This window comes from Tiliqua scincoides, chromosome 6 (assembly GCF_035046505.1).
Source record: "Tiliqua scincoides isolate rTilSci1 chromosome 6, rTilSci1.hap2, whole genome shotgun sequence".
Classification (NCBI taxonomy): Eukaryota; Metazoa; Chordata; class Lepidosauria; order Squamata; family Scincidae; genus Tiliqua; species Tiliqua scincoides.
In genome coordinates this window covers 45,205,638-45,220,710 of record NC_089826.1, presented here as the reverse complement: position 1 = coordinate 45,220,710, position 15,073 = coordinate 45,205,638, and the positions used below count along the sequence as shown (strand labels likewise).

Genomic DNA, 15,073 nt, shown 5'->3' with positions numbered 1-15,073 from the left:
CTTTTGCAACACTTCTGGGCCAACGCAAGGACGTGCGCTGGCCAAAGACACCTTCGGGATTGTGTCCTTAGTTCGTTAGTCAGGAGGGGCCATTCAGGCAGCAGTATTCGCCTGAGGACTTCTTCCATGAAGACAGATGCAAAAAAAGGCGCAATCCTAACCCCTTATGTCAGTGCTTTCCAGCACTGGCATAGCTGTGCCAATGGGACGTGTGCTGCATCCTGCAGTCGGGTGTCACTCACGGAGGTCTCCTCAAAGTAAGGAAATGTTTGTTCCCTTACATCAGAGCTGCATTGCATTGCAGAGCTGGAAAGCACTGACGTAAGGGGTTAGGATTGCCCCCTAACTCGTTTAATTTCTCTGCCATCTCCAAGTCTAATTTTATCTCTGCTTTCCCTCCCTCACCATAGGGGCCAACTGCTTCTCTGGCAGGTTCCCTACTTCTAACATATTTGAAGAAGTTTTTATTATTCCCCTTAATGTTGCTGGCCATATACTCCTCAAAATCTTTCTTGGCCTCTTGTATCATCTTCTTACTTTTTTTTTTTTTTGCCACAGTTTATGTTCCTTTTATTCTCCTCATTAAGGCATGACTTCCATTTACAGAAAAAAGCTTCCTTGCCCTTTACAGCCTCTCTAACTCTGCTTGTTAGCAATGCTAGCACCCTCCTGGACTTAGTCAAACCCTTCCTTCTTTGTGTTATACATTTCTGTTGGGCCTCTATAGTTGTTGTTTTAAACAGCCTCCATGCACTCTGGAGAGATTGGACTCTTTTTACCTTCCCTTTCAACTTCTTTCAAACTAGTCTCCTCATTTGAGGGAAGTCTGCCCTATGGAAGTCAAGGGTTTTTGTGTCAGATTTGCTTGGCGCTCTTCCCCTAACATGCATGGCAAAACAGATTGCAGTATGGTCACTGTTCCCCAATGGCTCAGTAACATGCACAACGCTAACCAGCTCCCGAGTACCATACAACATCAAATCCAGAGCCACCTGTCCTCTGGTGGGCTCCATGACTAGCTGCATGTCATTTAGCATGTCAAGAAATTCAGTCTTTCACGACCAGAGCACAAACTGACCCAGTTGATATGAGGATAATTGAAGTCCCCCATGATTACAACCCTGCCTCTCCTTGATACCTCTAGAGAGGTATTTGTTTCCTCATTTCAAGGTCCCCTTCAGATTTTTGGTTCAAAAGATGATAGCATGGTCCACAATTACATTGCCCCTTGAGCCTGGTAATTTAACCCACAGTTTGGATTTGGTGCTGTAAAATTGGTTAGGATTGGGCTTCAGTAACTGATTTCAGTGGGACTTATCCTAAGACCCATTGCTGAATTTTCAAATTCAATAAAATTCAGGAGTCACCACTCCCCCCCCCCCACATCTGTTATAGCTTTAATACTAGCATTCTCAGAGATATCACAAGCAGCAACCAAGAAAGAGAAATTGCTTTTGTGGCACTTTTCCAAATTATCCATGAGGCATAGGGAAGTATTAAAAAAGAATAGTAATCAACAAGAAGGTAGTCTCTCCTTTTGCCCAAACAGAACAGTAGGGTGACCTTTGGTCAAAACATTTTTTTTTTTTTAGTTCTTACTCTTTGAAGTCAGTTTCCTGTATTCATGTGACACTGGAAAGTTTCTCACCTTCTCACTCACAGTACAAGGTTGTGAACATGAGGTGTAGAAAAAACATCAGACTTATTCAGGAAACTTTCATAACTTCACAGAACTGAATCAGAAGCAAACATTCATGAGAAACCAGTAAAGGAGGCCCATTCCACAGATCAGTCATTTGCAGCAAGATGAATTCAAAATGAATGCAAGAATTCTGTTTACTGGAAGGAATCTATACATTCCTTTATATTTTCTGCAACAAGCACCTACTAATGTAGAAATACAATTAACAAGTTAGCTTAAGCTTTCAAAGCAGCACTTCAGCTTGATTGGGTGACATTACAACCGTGACTGGAAAAAACAAAGATAATGTCCCTGGAAAGAAGCATTTTGTTTTTATTATTTTTTCAGAAATATCAATTAATTGTGTTAAAAGGTTAGTACCAATGTAATGCTTGTTGTTCCTTAACCATAGTTAAGACACTAAGTACAACACCCTTCCCTGTCCTGGAACTGTTTATCAAAAGGAAATTTATTATTCCAACAGTACTCCTGTGGCCTTTAATCATGGCTTCAAGCCCCTTCAAAACAACATTGTGTTAGCGAAAGAATTACTATGCCCAGTACTTTAAGGTCCTATTAAACAAATAGCTAGAAGTTAATATCTATGACGTAGGCATTAGATTATAAGTAGGACTGGTTTAAGGTAAAAGGCCAGCAGGTTCAAGTTTTATACAAATTCAAGTTTACAACAATAACCACTTAGGCAACCGAATGCAAGAATGGTTCATGGAAAAAGTCATTATTTAAGAGAATGTAGACATTTTCATATCCACCTGTGATAAATGCGGCAAGCAGACAATGCAGTGTAGTGGCTAAGATACTGAGCCATAAATCAGGACTTTATGGCTCAGTTCAGACTTTCTGCCATGAACTCTCTAGGTGGCCTTGGCAAGTCACTCCCCCCAAACCTCAGCTCTCCAGCTGCAATACAGGGATAACACTACTTATCTTACAAGGTTCTTATAATGACTTTATCAAGATAATATATGCTCTGAACACCCAAAAGAGCTATACAAAATGATATTATGTTATCATCCTGAATTACCTGATTCTTAAATTCTTCTAGTTTACGCTTTCTCGCGTGAAGAGCTTTACTTGGAAAAGCCCAAAAATAATTAGAAGACCCAATCCTATCAGTGTCCACCATACCATCATCGACTAAGCTCTGCAAGACCTCCTTCACCGACATGGCAGCTGTTTAAGAAAAGCACCTCATTACAAAATTCATTGGGTGGGGTGGCTGACTAATTATTAGAACATTCATAAACATAACAAAGACCCTGTCATTCCTTTGTTTCCAAGACATTTCTGCACATGTTAATTACTTGTACAATTTCTATAAAGTTCTGCCAGCAGCAATGGCATAGCAGGCTAAATTAGGATTGCTGCACACATGGAAAACTCAGAAGCACAAGTTCTGTGAGGATCTGTGTGAGAAGGTAGTAGCCTAGAAGTCATTGTATGATGGAAAAATGGTTGTGTGAAGTATTCAAAAGAGGCTGATGTTCACTTGCAGAGAAATAACACTGCTTCATCAAGCTAGATTTTCAGGGTTTACAAGAGTAAATCTCAAGGGGCTTTTTCTGCAGAGCTTCAGAGAGAAATATGTCTGAAATCTTGAATATGCTCTTGTATCAAATGAAATCTAAATAATTCAGGTTACAGCTATACCTCTTGCAAAAGGATACTGAAAGAGCTATACCTCTTGCAAAAGGATAATGAATAGTTTGCACTTATAAACTACCTGTATAGGTATTCAGAGTTTCTAGCCCTTCCTATCTCTAGAGCACATGGCTCCTTATAATTTTTAAAAGGAAAGAGGAAAAATACAGAGGGAAAATACACACATACACGATAGCCTCACAATCTTAAAACTTAACTCTTTGCTCCTCAAAGTTAAACAGAAGATCATGTTTTGCCTCTAAAGATTGCTCAAGCTTTGGAGTGTGAAGTGCTGAAAATGTCTCTCTGCATGCAGACAATGTATGCAAGGTATTTTGTGAAGGGAAACCAGGGTAGAGGTAGTCTTTCAGGCAGATTGGTTAAGTAACAAACAGTTACATGCTGCACATTTTGCATTCCTAATTTGGCTATACAGTTTAGTTTTGTATGCAATTGTCTACTGCAGAGAGATCCATTTTGCCCCAAATTTCACATATTTGGATTAAACAAAACACAGTTCTCCCTTTTCTACCTCCCACTTCAGTGTTTCAATCAATCTATATGCAAACTGATAGAGAATGTCTACATCATGACAGGATGAGACACTGTAGATAGTGGGGCTCACACAGGGCTATGCATTTCTTTAGATGTTCCACAAAAGAAACAAGGCTAACACATTTCACTTCCTCTTTCTTTGATGTGCAGTAGGTAGGCTGTGCACTGCTGGTAGGGAATGAGGGAGAACAGGAAGATCCCAGTCTTCTCACAACTTCTCACAGAATTGCTATGATGAACACACTCCCAACACTCCTGTACCAGCAACTTTTGGTTGATTTGCAAATGCCTCATATCTGTTCAGTACTATGAGTAAAGACTTGATGGAAAATAAGTACTCACTGATTCCTTTCTCTTTGGGAGCAATTTTCTCTATGTCTTTTAACTGGAACACATCTTTCTGTTACAAAACAAAGACCATGAAAAGCAAACATCATTCCATTCACTTAATGTGACTTAAAAAGCATTTCACCCACAGAGCATTTGTCCTACTCTGGGTCCTTTCCCCGCAAAGAGGACTTATGGTTTCAGGATACCACCCCTTGAGTCAACAATGCTTGCTACTTGCATAAGGCACTCCATTGCGTTCTTACATGCAAGAGATGAATGTTGGCTATATTTTGACTCACTTTTCAGCTGCTCCCTCTGGCCGCAAACAGATTTCCAAAGGATTCTCTGAAGCCACCCTATTTATCTGTGGTTATGCAAACAAGTGCTACATTCTTCTTTTCACTTGTCAGTAAATGTGTTAAGTACACGAGAGGAGACAGGCAACTTGGAAGCAGTGAACTGACCCAACACTTTTAATTAAGTCACAAACAAATACATTTGATCTGCAAGCTGTTCCTTCCTTCTACATCCTAATCCTAGGTCACGTGCATTATTTAAGTCTCAGTTTTCATTATATATTTGCTCTGCCTTGCTTGCTGAAGTGAAGTTAGGAAAGGGTCCCAAATGTAGTGACCACGGAACCATCTGATGAGACCTCAATTGCCATATTTTGCCTGCTGCCCCGCCCCCCCTCCATTTTGCAGTGGTGCTCTGTCTCCCTTTACAGAATTCCAGGTGGGAGCAGCTGGGGTGGTAAAGGTACAGTAAATTTTGCTGTTCTATGGGCATCAGAAACATGGGTGCCCTCTCCCAGTAGTCATGAGGCAACAACTGCCTTATGTGAAGAAGGCCCCCAAAGGGAGAAACATCACCACTACTAAAATTGTGTGCCCTCTCACAGTGGTCACTGGGCATCAACTGCCTTATTTAGAGGAAGAGAAAGAAAAATAAGTTTTGCTCTTTGCCATTGGGCTGTGCTTTTTAGCTAATGTGAGCTACCTTAGAGGCCAAAAGTCAAGATAAAAATCTTCTAAATAACTAGTAAGTCATAAGTATTGAAAGGATAAATGAAATTACTAATAAATACAATGAGGAATACAAAGTCAATCAGCAAATTAATTATAGAAAACAGAAGCCATTCGAGCCTTCTGCAATAATAAATCAGGAAAAATTTAGCGTATAAAGAGAAGAAGAAAAGTGGTGTTTTTTTTAAGTGGGACTATTATAAAGAAATATGAAGTAAAAAATGAACTGTTAAGTACAAGAATTCTTCCACAGCCTTAGAATATGGTACAATTAATGAAATACTAAAGCCAAATAACGATCCTTTTCAAGTTTGTTCATGTGGACCAATTTCTTATTAAATAACGACTCTAAGCTGTTGACATTCGGACTAGAGGATAGATGGAATAAAATCTTAATTTATTATCTTCATGAAGATCAGACCGGTTTTTTATTAAATAGATATTTGAAAGAGCATAAGGTCATAGATCATTAATTTTGTAAAGGTTAACAAAAAGAGTCTGTTAGATATTAGATGATGAGGTGTTGGATACTGTTGAATTTTTTTAATTGAGTTCTGAAAATCTTCACTTTTGAAATAAAGTGAAATAAATAAAGTGAAATAAATTTTGAGATAAAATATCCACAAATGAGTAAAGAACAAAATCTTTTCAACTGCCAAAATACCAGGATTGCTTTTTTGAATAGAATGCCTGTCATTAGTGACAACAACAAAAAAGTATTGCAAATGTGCCAGAAAGCATAATTGTGTCTATTCTAGTTGGCAGTACCAGTGGAAAGGCCTGCACCAGTATGCTGGGGTTACATTCAGCCCCATGGCCACCAGCAGAGGTGAGTTTCACACCGAGCCGCACAGGGGCTGGGAGAGGATGGCGGGGAAGAGTGGCTGGGAGAGGGTGACATTCTAGAGTCAAGAAAGGGGCATTTTTGGGCGGAGGGAAGCTGGAAGGAATGGGAGGCAGGACAGGCCTGGGAGGAAAAAGGAATTTATCCTATCCTCCCTCCCAGGCCTTGCAGAATTACACCGGGTGCAGATCCAAGGAGCCCCATGGGGAGGCTGGGGCTTTACCTAGCAAAAGGGGAAAATATCCCCTTACCCTGAGTAGATCTCCGGTCTCCTCCTAATTTGGCTGACTGTGCCAGCACAGGTTAGGATTAGGTTGCCTGAGCCATACAGAGAGCTATGAAAACATTACAGAATATGTTACTTTCAAGTGTCATTCTTGGGCTCACAATGCAGGCTTGGGTCAACTATACAAGCGTCTGAATTCAAGGGTCACCCATAAAAAACAAAACCAGTCTACAGGGAACAAGGTACATGTGGTGCAGGAGATCACTGAATGGATTTCATTGATTATTTTTTTCCCTAGAAGCTGTTGCAGGGGCCCAAATTTGGATTGAGGCCACAGTGTAGTGGAAGAAGATGAACTCTCCCCCCCCCCAAATACCCCAGGCATATGGCCCTTCCCCCCTCTTTCTCTTCTTCCAGAGCTGCTATTAGTCATGGAAGGGAAATATACAGATAAAATATGACTACTTATCATTTCCCCTTTGGGGCTAACAGCAGCTTGGAGTGTGTGCAAATTGTATCACGCACTAGGGCACAGGAGAAAGGTTTAAACCTCCCAACTTCCTGATCCAAATCTGGCTTCCTCAAACATATTTGTAGAAAGAGAAAAATGTACAGAAGATCCAACTGCAGATCTCCCACATAAGGTGCAATTTGGCCCTAAGATGCTCATGGTGTTTTTAATCTAGCCAGATGTAGGTGCAAACCGAGAAGACATTCCATTATCTTCTTCAACCACACAGGGGCTTCTGGGGCTCTGGGACTCAATACTGTGCACTCAGTCCACAGTAAACATTTCTGAGCAAGGGCCAATGCAACAAGCTCACATGATAACTGCAAGCTTTCAGTCCAGGCTCAAAGTGTGCTTGCAACACAGCCTGCAATAGAAAACAAATTTTACTTACTGTTTCAAAAAATATTTCCAACATCCGAGTTCTTTTCTCTTCAATATTCAGCCCCCTTTTCTTTGACTAAAAAGGAAAAAAAAAATCAACATCCTTATTATGACTTCCAAAGTATCAATATTAAACTCCAAAGTTATGTCCCCATGCATTCTTCCCACATGACCCTATCTTGGTATCTTGTCTCCTCCTCCATCTCTCAATCAAGTGCAAGTAGCAGTAGTTCTTATTTCATCTCAAAAAATGCCATTATGATACATATCTTTCAACTATGTGGAATGAATCACCTGTCCTATGCTAACCCAGGATTTCCTACAATCTTCTATGCAGACTATGGAAAAATCATCAAAGACCATGAGTGGCTGCCGTGTGACTTAGAGAGCTTGTAAGCACTTAAGCACCACAGAGAAACAACTATGACATCTTCAGCATTTTATTTTATATCTTTTCACAAAGAGCATTTCCCAGTATATACTCAGTATATGTAACTCATTAACCTCTCTCATATGAAAGAGATATTAAAGGAGACCATTTCGAGTTACAAAGGATTGCTCTTCCTGGAACCTTCCCTCAGCACTTTGGGTTAGATCCAGATGGAGAATGAGTTAGCTCCATCTCTGCTGGGAAGGATGCATGAGCTCACAAGCATTAGTGCTGCACCAGAAGACTGTAAAGAGGAGGTGACACGATACGCGAGTATTACTCTTTTTAGTGTGGCCTGACAGGGCTTCAAAAGCAAGAGATCTAGTAGTAGTGTCCCATTCCTTGGATATGAGGAATGGCTTTGACAGTACACTGCCTCCAAGCCTTAATTTCCCATCTGTAAAACAGTTGTTACTTATCTCACAGAGCTCCTAGAAAGATAAGCATATAATACCTGACCCATTAGAAGTGCTATTTGTTAAAGCCACCATAATAAGCTGACTTCTTGTTTAGTCCATGTTCAGGTTGCTAAATACGTTCTATGCTGCACTTACCTACTTTAGTATATACTGACCACAACCCAGAAAAAACTGAAGCGGTACATACATTCAGACCTATTGCTCAGATTTCCCTTGCAGTAGCTTCTGGAACTTCAATTCTGCAAGCAGCTTGGAATTGGATGTGCATAGCTGCCACAGGGAAACTGAGGAAACTCTTGCACATGCCTATGGATCACTTGCAAGTGCCTTAGAATTGTGGCCATTGCTTTCCAGACACCAGTATTGGGAAGAGTCATTTGATTAATTACAACATTCACTTTAAAGCATATGAGTCATTGCTTCCAGTTACATTTTAGTGAAGTACAAATATGGCGTGCCTGTCTTCATTTATCTAATCCAAACTGGGTTCATCGTGACCCACACACAGAAATTTGGCTAAAAACAGACTTCAGATGAATAATGTATTTGAAACAATGAACAACACCACTTCCAATAAAGAACAAGCAGCACAGATTTAAGTGTTAAAAAGAACTGTATTCTACAAAAGCTAAAATGAGACTAAAGATGAATACAATGCCTGATTACATAGAAAAACAAGCAGCCACATTGAAAGAAATCCTGAGACACTGTCAAATGATAATGGCATGATAAAGCACCTGTATTCCTCAAAACGCCTGGAAAGAACATTACATAAATGTGCCAGAACACGAGCTTTCAACTTAACCCATTTTTGCACAGCCCACAGGTATACACATTTGACCTCTATTGCATACATGCAACATTGGGCAGAAATAGCTTAAAGATGAGAGGGAGCACCATATAAGCTCCCAACACAAAGTGAGAGTACTATTATACAGTTGCCCAGCAATGCTGATACACAACCCTTAACCAAACATGGCTTCTTCCTTGCGGTTCTCAAGATGTGTGGGAACCAATTTATGTCAAGAACTTAACAGCACAGGAACTTCAGCTCAGCTGCTGATAAAAGGGCTGAAGAGACTCAGGTTTCTGAACTGAAGAGCAGGTCAGTTTCAATGATGAAGGGTGGTTTTCAACCACTCATTCATGTACTACTGCTAGTCTGCAGGCTACTTCCTGAAGGCCTACTGCTCTGCACACATCTCCCTTGTTAGATCAGACTGATTCTGCAAGTCTAATAACCTGCTGATAGCGAAAGCAAACAAACAAACCTTACTTGCTGGTTATCATATGCCATGACAAACCAAAAGTTGTGAGAACTGGAGAATGAAGAATTTGATTCACAAAAAACTGGCTCTTTAACCACATCAGCCAGGATTTTGCTACCTTGACTGCCATGCAAGGGGATAATGCATTTAATACTTAGCCCATCTCCTTGTGGAATAGTTACTCTTTAGCCATTCTGAAAAACTCAGTATCACAATGTAAACAAGGTTGTTCCTCCACTCCACTCTCTCATCTGGGAGAAACTGAAATTGCAAAGCTGTCCACTTTTTTTTTGGCAGAGCTCCTCTGCATTTATACATTACGTAGTTGGTAATATTCAGAAAGAAAAGCTTTTCTTTTACTGCACTTCTATGCTAAGAGGTTGAATTTATACATTTCTGCCTTTTGTAGAGCAATTAAAGATATGGGAGTATTTCCAGAAAGCAACACTGACAACTCTGGTGACAATAAGTATACAATAATGAACAAGAAGCAAAAACATTTTACCTGCATGAAGCTAACAGCATTATCACCCTAACTTGTGATTTAAATAGCTTTCAAAAAGGATTAGGCAGAGTCACAGAGGAAAGATCTCAATAGCTACAAATCATGATAACAGTAGTATGTCTCAAATTATCAGATGCAAGAAGAAACAAGGGGATGATGATACTGTCTTTGTGGGTCTCCCAGAAGGTTGCGGCTGGCCAGAAGGATGCTACATGAATCTTGAAACAGATGTACTGATCCATACATGCAATTTTTGTTTTCAACCAAACTATCCTACATGATTAACTCACAGACCTGATTCTAAGCATGTTTACTGAGAAGTAAACCAAATGTGAGCACTTACTCCTAGATAAGCATGTATAAGATTTCAACCACAAAGTTCCAGAATGTGGTTTTCTTGATAGTACATGGTTAGCGTTAGGGGGAGTCCTGGGTTTTAATCCCCATTCAGTCACAGTCCATCTCCTGAGAGCAGTGGGTCAACTGCTGCTGTCCTTAGCTCAATGGTTCTCACACATTTAGCAGCAGGACCCACTTTTTAAAATGAGAATCTGTCAGGACCCACTGGAAGTGAGGTCATGACTAGAAGTGACATCATCAAGCAGGAAAATTTTCACAATCCTAGGCTGCAATCCTAGCCACACTTACCCAGGAGTAAGTCCCATTTACTAGCATTGTTAAAAACATATACATAGTAGCTTGTTAAAAGTACAGGTCTGTAACATTTCCCCAAAGGCAGTCACATACCATGGTAACATCAAGTCTAATATACTAAAAATAAAATATTGCAATGAATGGGGACCCACCTGAAATTGGCTCACGACCCACCTAAGCGGGTCCCAACCTACAGTTTGAGAAACACTGCCGGTTTAGCTAATATGGTAGCTTCTGCTCCTCTTGCTCCCTGAATTGGAGAAGAAAGAGCTGGGGGGGTGGAATGAAAGAGGAAATGACCAATGCTGTAGTCCTCCCCTCTTCTGGTCCATCTCCCTTTTCCAATTCAGGGAATGGGAGGAAGAGAAAAATCACTGGAGGTGAGCAGGCAGGGGTAGGCACCCCCCTATCAAATCTGTTTCCTGATGAGACCAAATCAGGCGGCCTCATAGATATCCAACTCTGACCACAAAGCTCCCTGGTGACCTTTGACAGATTCCATTTCTCATGGTAACCTCACTTTCTGAGACTTAAGTAGAGGGAGCACATAAACCACCCTGATTTATTCTGAGAAAAGACAGGATCATTAGAGCATGTAGGATACTTCAGTCATCTTGGTTGCCCTTCCCAGCTCTACAAAATATTTTGTTGGAATACTGTGTTCCATTCTGATCGCTCCATCTAGAAAAAAAAGATATCACTGAGCTGGAAATAGCGCAGAAAAGGGCAACAAAAATGATTAAATGATCCACCTTTGCAACAAAAAAAGCATTGGTGGGAAGGGGAGGTTATCTTAGAAAAAGAAATAAATATAAAGGGGGTGAGAGAAAGCAACAGACACACAGGGGCTTATAAAACTATATGTGGCATGAAGAAAGTAGACAATGAGGATTTTTCCACCACTTCTCATAACACAACACAGGAACAATTGATGAAACGTTTCACATATAATTAAAGTACAGTACTTCTTCACTTAACATAGTGATTTTCAAACGTTTTCATCTCATGGCACACTGACAAGGCACTAAAATTGTTAAGGCACACCATTGGTTTTTGACAATTCACAAAGCACACCATGCTGCAATTGAGGGCCCATACCCCCATTGGCCCTACTAACAAATGATCCTCTCCCAAACTCCCATGGTACTCCTGCCGACCATTCGCGGCACACCAATGTGCAAAGGCACACTGGTTGAAAATTGCTGGCTCAACATGTACTTAACCCAGTGATTTTCAACCTTTTTCATCTCATGGCACACTGACAAGGCACTAAAATGCTCAAGGCACACTACCAGGTTTTTGACAATTGACAAGGCACACCATGCTGCCAGTGGGGGTCACATCTCCCATTGGCCCTATTAATAAATTACCTTTCCCCAAATTCCTGTGGCACACCTGTTGAAAATGGCTGATTTGATTGAAGGAATTTAAACAGGGGCTGGGGACATATCTCAGTGATAGACTGTGTGCTTGCATGCAGCAGGCCCCAGGTTCAATCCCTGGCATTGACAGTTAAGAATGGGAAAGGCCATCTCCAGGGCCTCTGAGAGGGGTCCCTGCCAGCCCTATGTGGCAGTGCCAGGAATGGAATCTGTGGGCATGCTGCTTAAGTCACTCCCAGTCCTTACAGATAATCCTGATCTGAGTTAGACTGCTGGGCCATTGCACAGAAGGCAGTGCCACATAGATATGGTGGCGGTCACCTGGCCTGGATTACTTTAAAGAGGGATTCAGAAATCTAAAGAGTACTAGCTAGGAAGACAATATAGAAACCTCTATGATCTCTCAGTATCAGTTACCAAGGGGAGGCAACAACAGCCATCTTGTAGATATCCCACAGTCATCTGGTGGGCTACTATGGGAAACAGGAAGCTGGAAAAAATATATTTAGTTCATCCCAGTAAGGCTCTGCTTATGGTAATGTGGGACACATGCTCCAGGCCCCTTCCAAACAAGTACCCCTCCCCCAGTTGTGAATTCTTATGCTTCTCTTACATACACATTTAAGCTTTACTCAGACATGTCAGAAAATTGTGCTTTAGGGCTATTCCCCTGGGGGCTGGGGATAAGAATAGGCCCTCAGTTTGGCTGTACTTGACGTAAGAGCCACCGGGTAGATGGGACTCGTCAGCCTGGGAAGGCAGCTCATCTGAGAGAAGGAAAACTCTGATCCCAAACCTCCACTGCCTTGTGGCTACATCCAGTTATGGAAAAGGCTTCAGGAGTCAACCTCGAGGCAAAATCTGGAGCCGGAGTCCCTGAGGCAGTTCATGGCTGAACACAGTCACGTTCTGGCAACTCCTGCGACGCCGCTGGAACCAACCGTATTGGCCTCTGCCTTTCCATTGGACCATTTCAGCGACGTGGAGAGGGGGGATTTGCTGCATGGGTAACAGCCTATCCTCCATACCTACTTTACCCAGGCTTCGCGCACTGGAGAGGACACTCTGTTCCAGAACCACCATTCAGAGCGTGACACCATAGTCTTCCGAGACTGAAGGATGCCAACAGAGGGCTATTCAACCTCACTGTTTTACAACCCGTTTCCCCTTCTACCTGCCTACTAGATATTACCCTTTCCTACAGCTGATGACGAATGGGGCTGTAGCCCACCCAAAAACAGCACCCAAATCAGGGATGTGTGGTGGGTGGAGAAGTAGGTAAGGCAGAGCCTCCCTACTGGAGTCCTTCAAAAAGCAGTGCTACCAGCGTGTGAGGCACACAAGCACTCACAACCCATGCACTCTGCAGTGGCACTTTGCAAAGGAGTTTGGTGGGGAGACTCTGCCTCACCTGCCTCCTACTCACCGCAAGTCCCTGACCAAAGTATAACTGCAGCAAAAACAGAGTCCTGTTGCAGCCTGGAAAACTGATGCATTTATATCAGCTTCCACTGCCAGGCGATGGCATTTGATGAAGCGAGCCACTGTCTACTGAAGTCAAATCAGAAACAAAGGGTGCCGTCTTTCATGGTGCTACAGGACTCTTCGCTGGAAGAAAGGCAGCGTCTCCCCCCAGGTGCCACAAGATGCTTCATTCGCTTTTGCTGCAACAAAATCTACCTTGTCGGTTGTTGCATTTACCTGCTCCTCTAAAAAGGGGATGCAGCAAGGACGTGCAGTGGGTGAGAAGGCAGGTGAGGCAGAGCCTCCCCATCAGAGTCCTTTGAACAGTGCCGCTGCCATGTGAGGTGTCCAAGCACCCACAACCCATGTGCTACATGTGGGTGGGGAGGCAGGTGAAACAGAGCCTTCCCACCAGAGTCGTTCGAACAGTGCCACCACCATGTGAGGCGCCCAAGCACCCACAACCCATGTGCTCCACGTGGGTGGGGAGGAAGATAACAGTCGTCGACCCCAGTCCTTCAAACAGCTTGGCCACTAGGTGAGGGACCCAGACACCCACAACCTTTGTGCTCCACGTAAGTGGAGAGGCAGAGCCTCCTCACCAGAGCCCTTTAAATAGTTCCACCACTGCGTGAGGTGCCCAAGCACCCCATGCAGGTGGTGAGGTAGGCGAGAGAGAGCCCCCACAGTGGAGTCCTTTGAAAAGCACTGCTGCCATGTGAAGCTCCCAAGCACCCACAACCCATGTATGTGGGGAGGCAGGTGAGGCAGAGTCTCCCCACCAAAGTCCTTCGAACAGTGCTGCCAATGTCTGAGGTGCCCAAGCACCCCATGCGCTCCATGTGGGTGGTGAGGAAGGTGAGGGAGAGCCTCCGCAGTGGAGTCCTTCAAAAGGCACGGCTGCTGTGTGAAACTCCCAAGCACCCACAACCTATGCTCTCCATGTGGGTGGTGAGGCAAGTGAGGCAGAGCCTCCCCACTGGAGTCCTTCAAACTGGGCCACCTCCATGTGAGGCTCCCAAGCACCCACAACCCATGTGCAGAGCATGTGAGCTATAGCTGCCTCACACAGTGGCGGCCCTTTTCAAAGGGCTCCGGTGGGGAGGCTCTGCCTCACCTGCCTCACCACCCACATGGAGCGCATGGGTTGTGGGTGCTTGGGAACTTCACAGGGCAGCGGCCCTTTTCCAAGGACTCCAGCAGGGAGGCTCTGCCTCACCTGCCTCCGACCCACCGCAGGTCCCCGGCGGCAGCGCAGCCTTCAAGGCGACAGGAGAGTCCTCGTGGCTCCCGCTCCCCATAGGAGACGCCCGGGAGGAGCGAGGCTCCCGGCGCCTCTCTCCCCGAGTCCAACGACGCGCGCTGGCAGAGGCAGAATGCTCAGGCACCGCGCTTACCATGGCCGCGTCCCGCCTTCTGCAGTCAGTCGGGATTTGAGGGCGCGCGGGAAACCGAAGCCGCTCCGCCCCCAGCAGACCAGCGCCACCTGGCGCTCCCAGGGAGAAACACACCCCTGCGACGAAGCCCAGAGGGTGAGTCGGCCCCCCCGCTCCCTCTCGCGGTAGCCCCGCCCACAGGCCTAGAAGCCCAAACTTCCGGTAAAAAAAACTGAACGCCGCCATTGGCTGCTGCTCTAGGTCTTTACGTAATCTTTTTCTGTGGTAAACCCACCCATATTCTTAGCGTTGGCGGTGAAAGGGGAAAGCCGGAAGTCCCTTTTAGACCGGAAGTGCCCT

At 43.7% G+C, this 15,073-nt stretch overlaps 1 protein-coding gene across 1 annotated transcript in view; it reads right to left on the bottom strand.

The window, feature by feature from the left end:
* Nucleotides 1-14,869, bottom strand: part of MND1 (meiotic nuclear divisions 1) — a 65,871-nt gene extending 51,002 nt beyond the window's left edge. The window contains exons 1-4 of the mRNA XM_066632644.1: nucleotides 14,735-14,869; nucleotides 7,226-7,291; nucleotides 4,241-4,298; nucleotides 2,727-2,875 (exon numbers count right to left, since the gene is read on the bottom strand). Of these exons, the coding sequence (XP_066488741.1) occupies nucleotides 2,727-2,875; nucleotides 4,241-4,298; nucleotides 7,226-7,291; nucleotides 14,735-14,737 (276 nt within the window). The 5' untranslated portion in view covers nucleotides 14,738-14,869. The remainder of the gene's footprint in view (nucleotides 1-2,726; nucleotides 2,876-4,240; nucleotides 4,299-7,225; nucleotides 7,292-14,734) is intronic.
* Nucleotides 14,870-15,073: the final 204 nt, after the last annotated feature.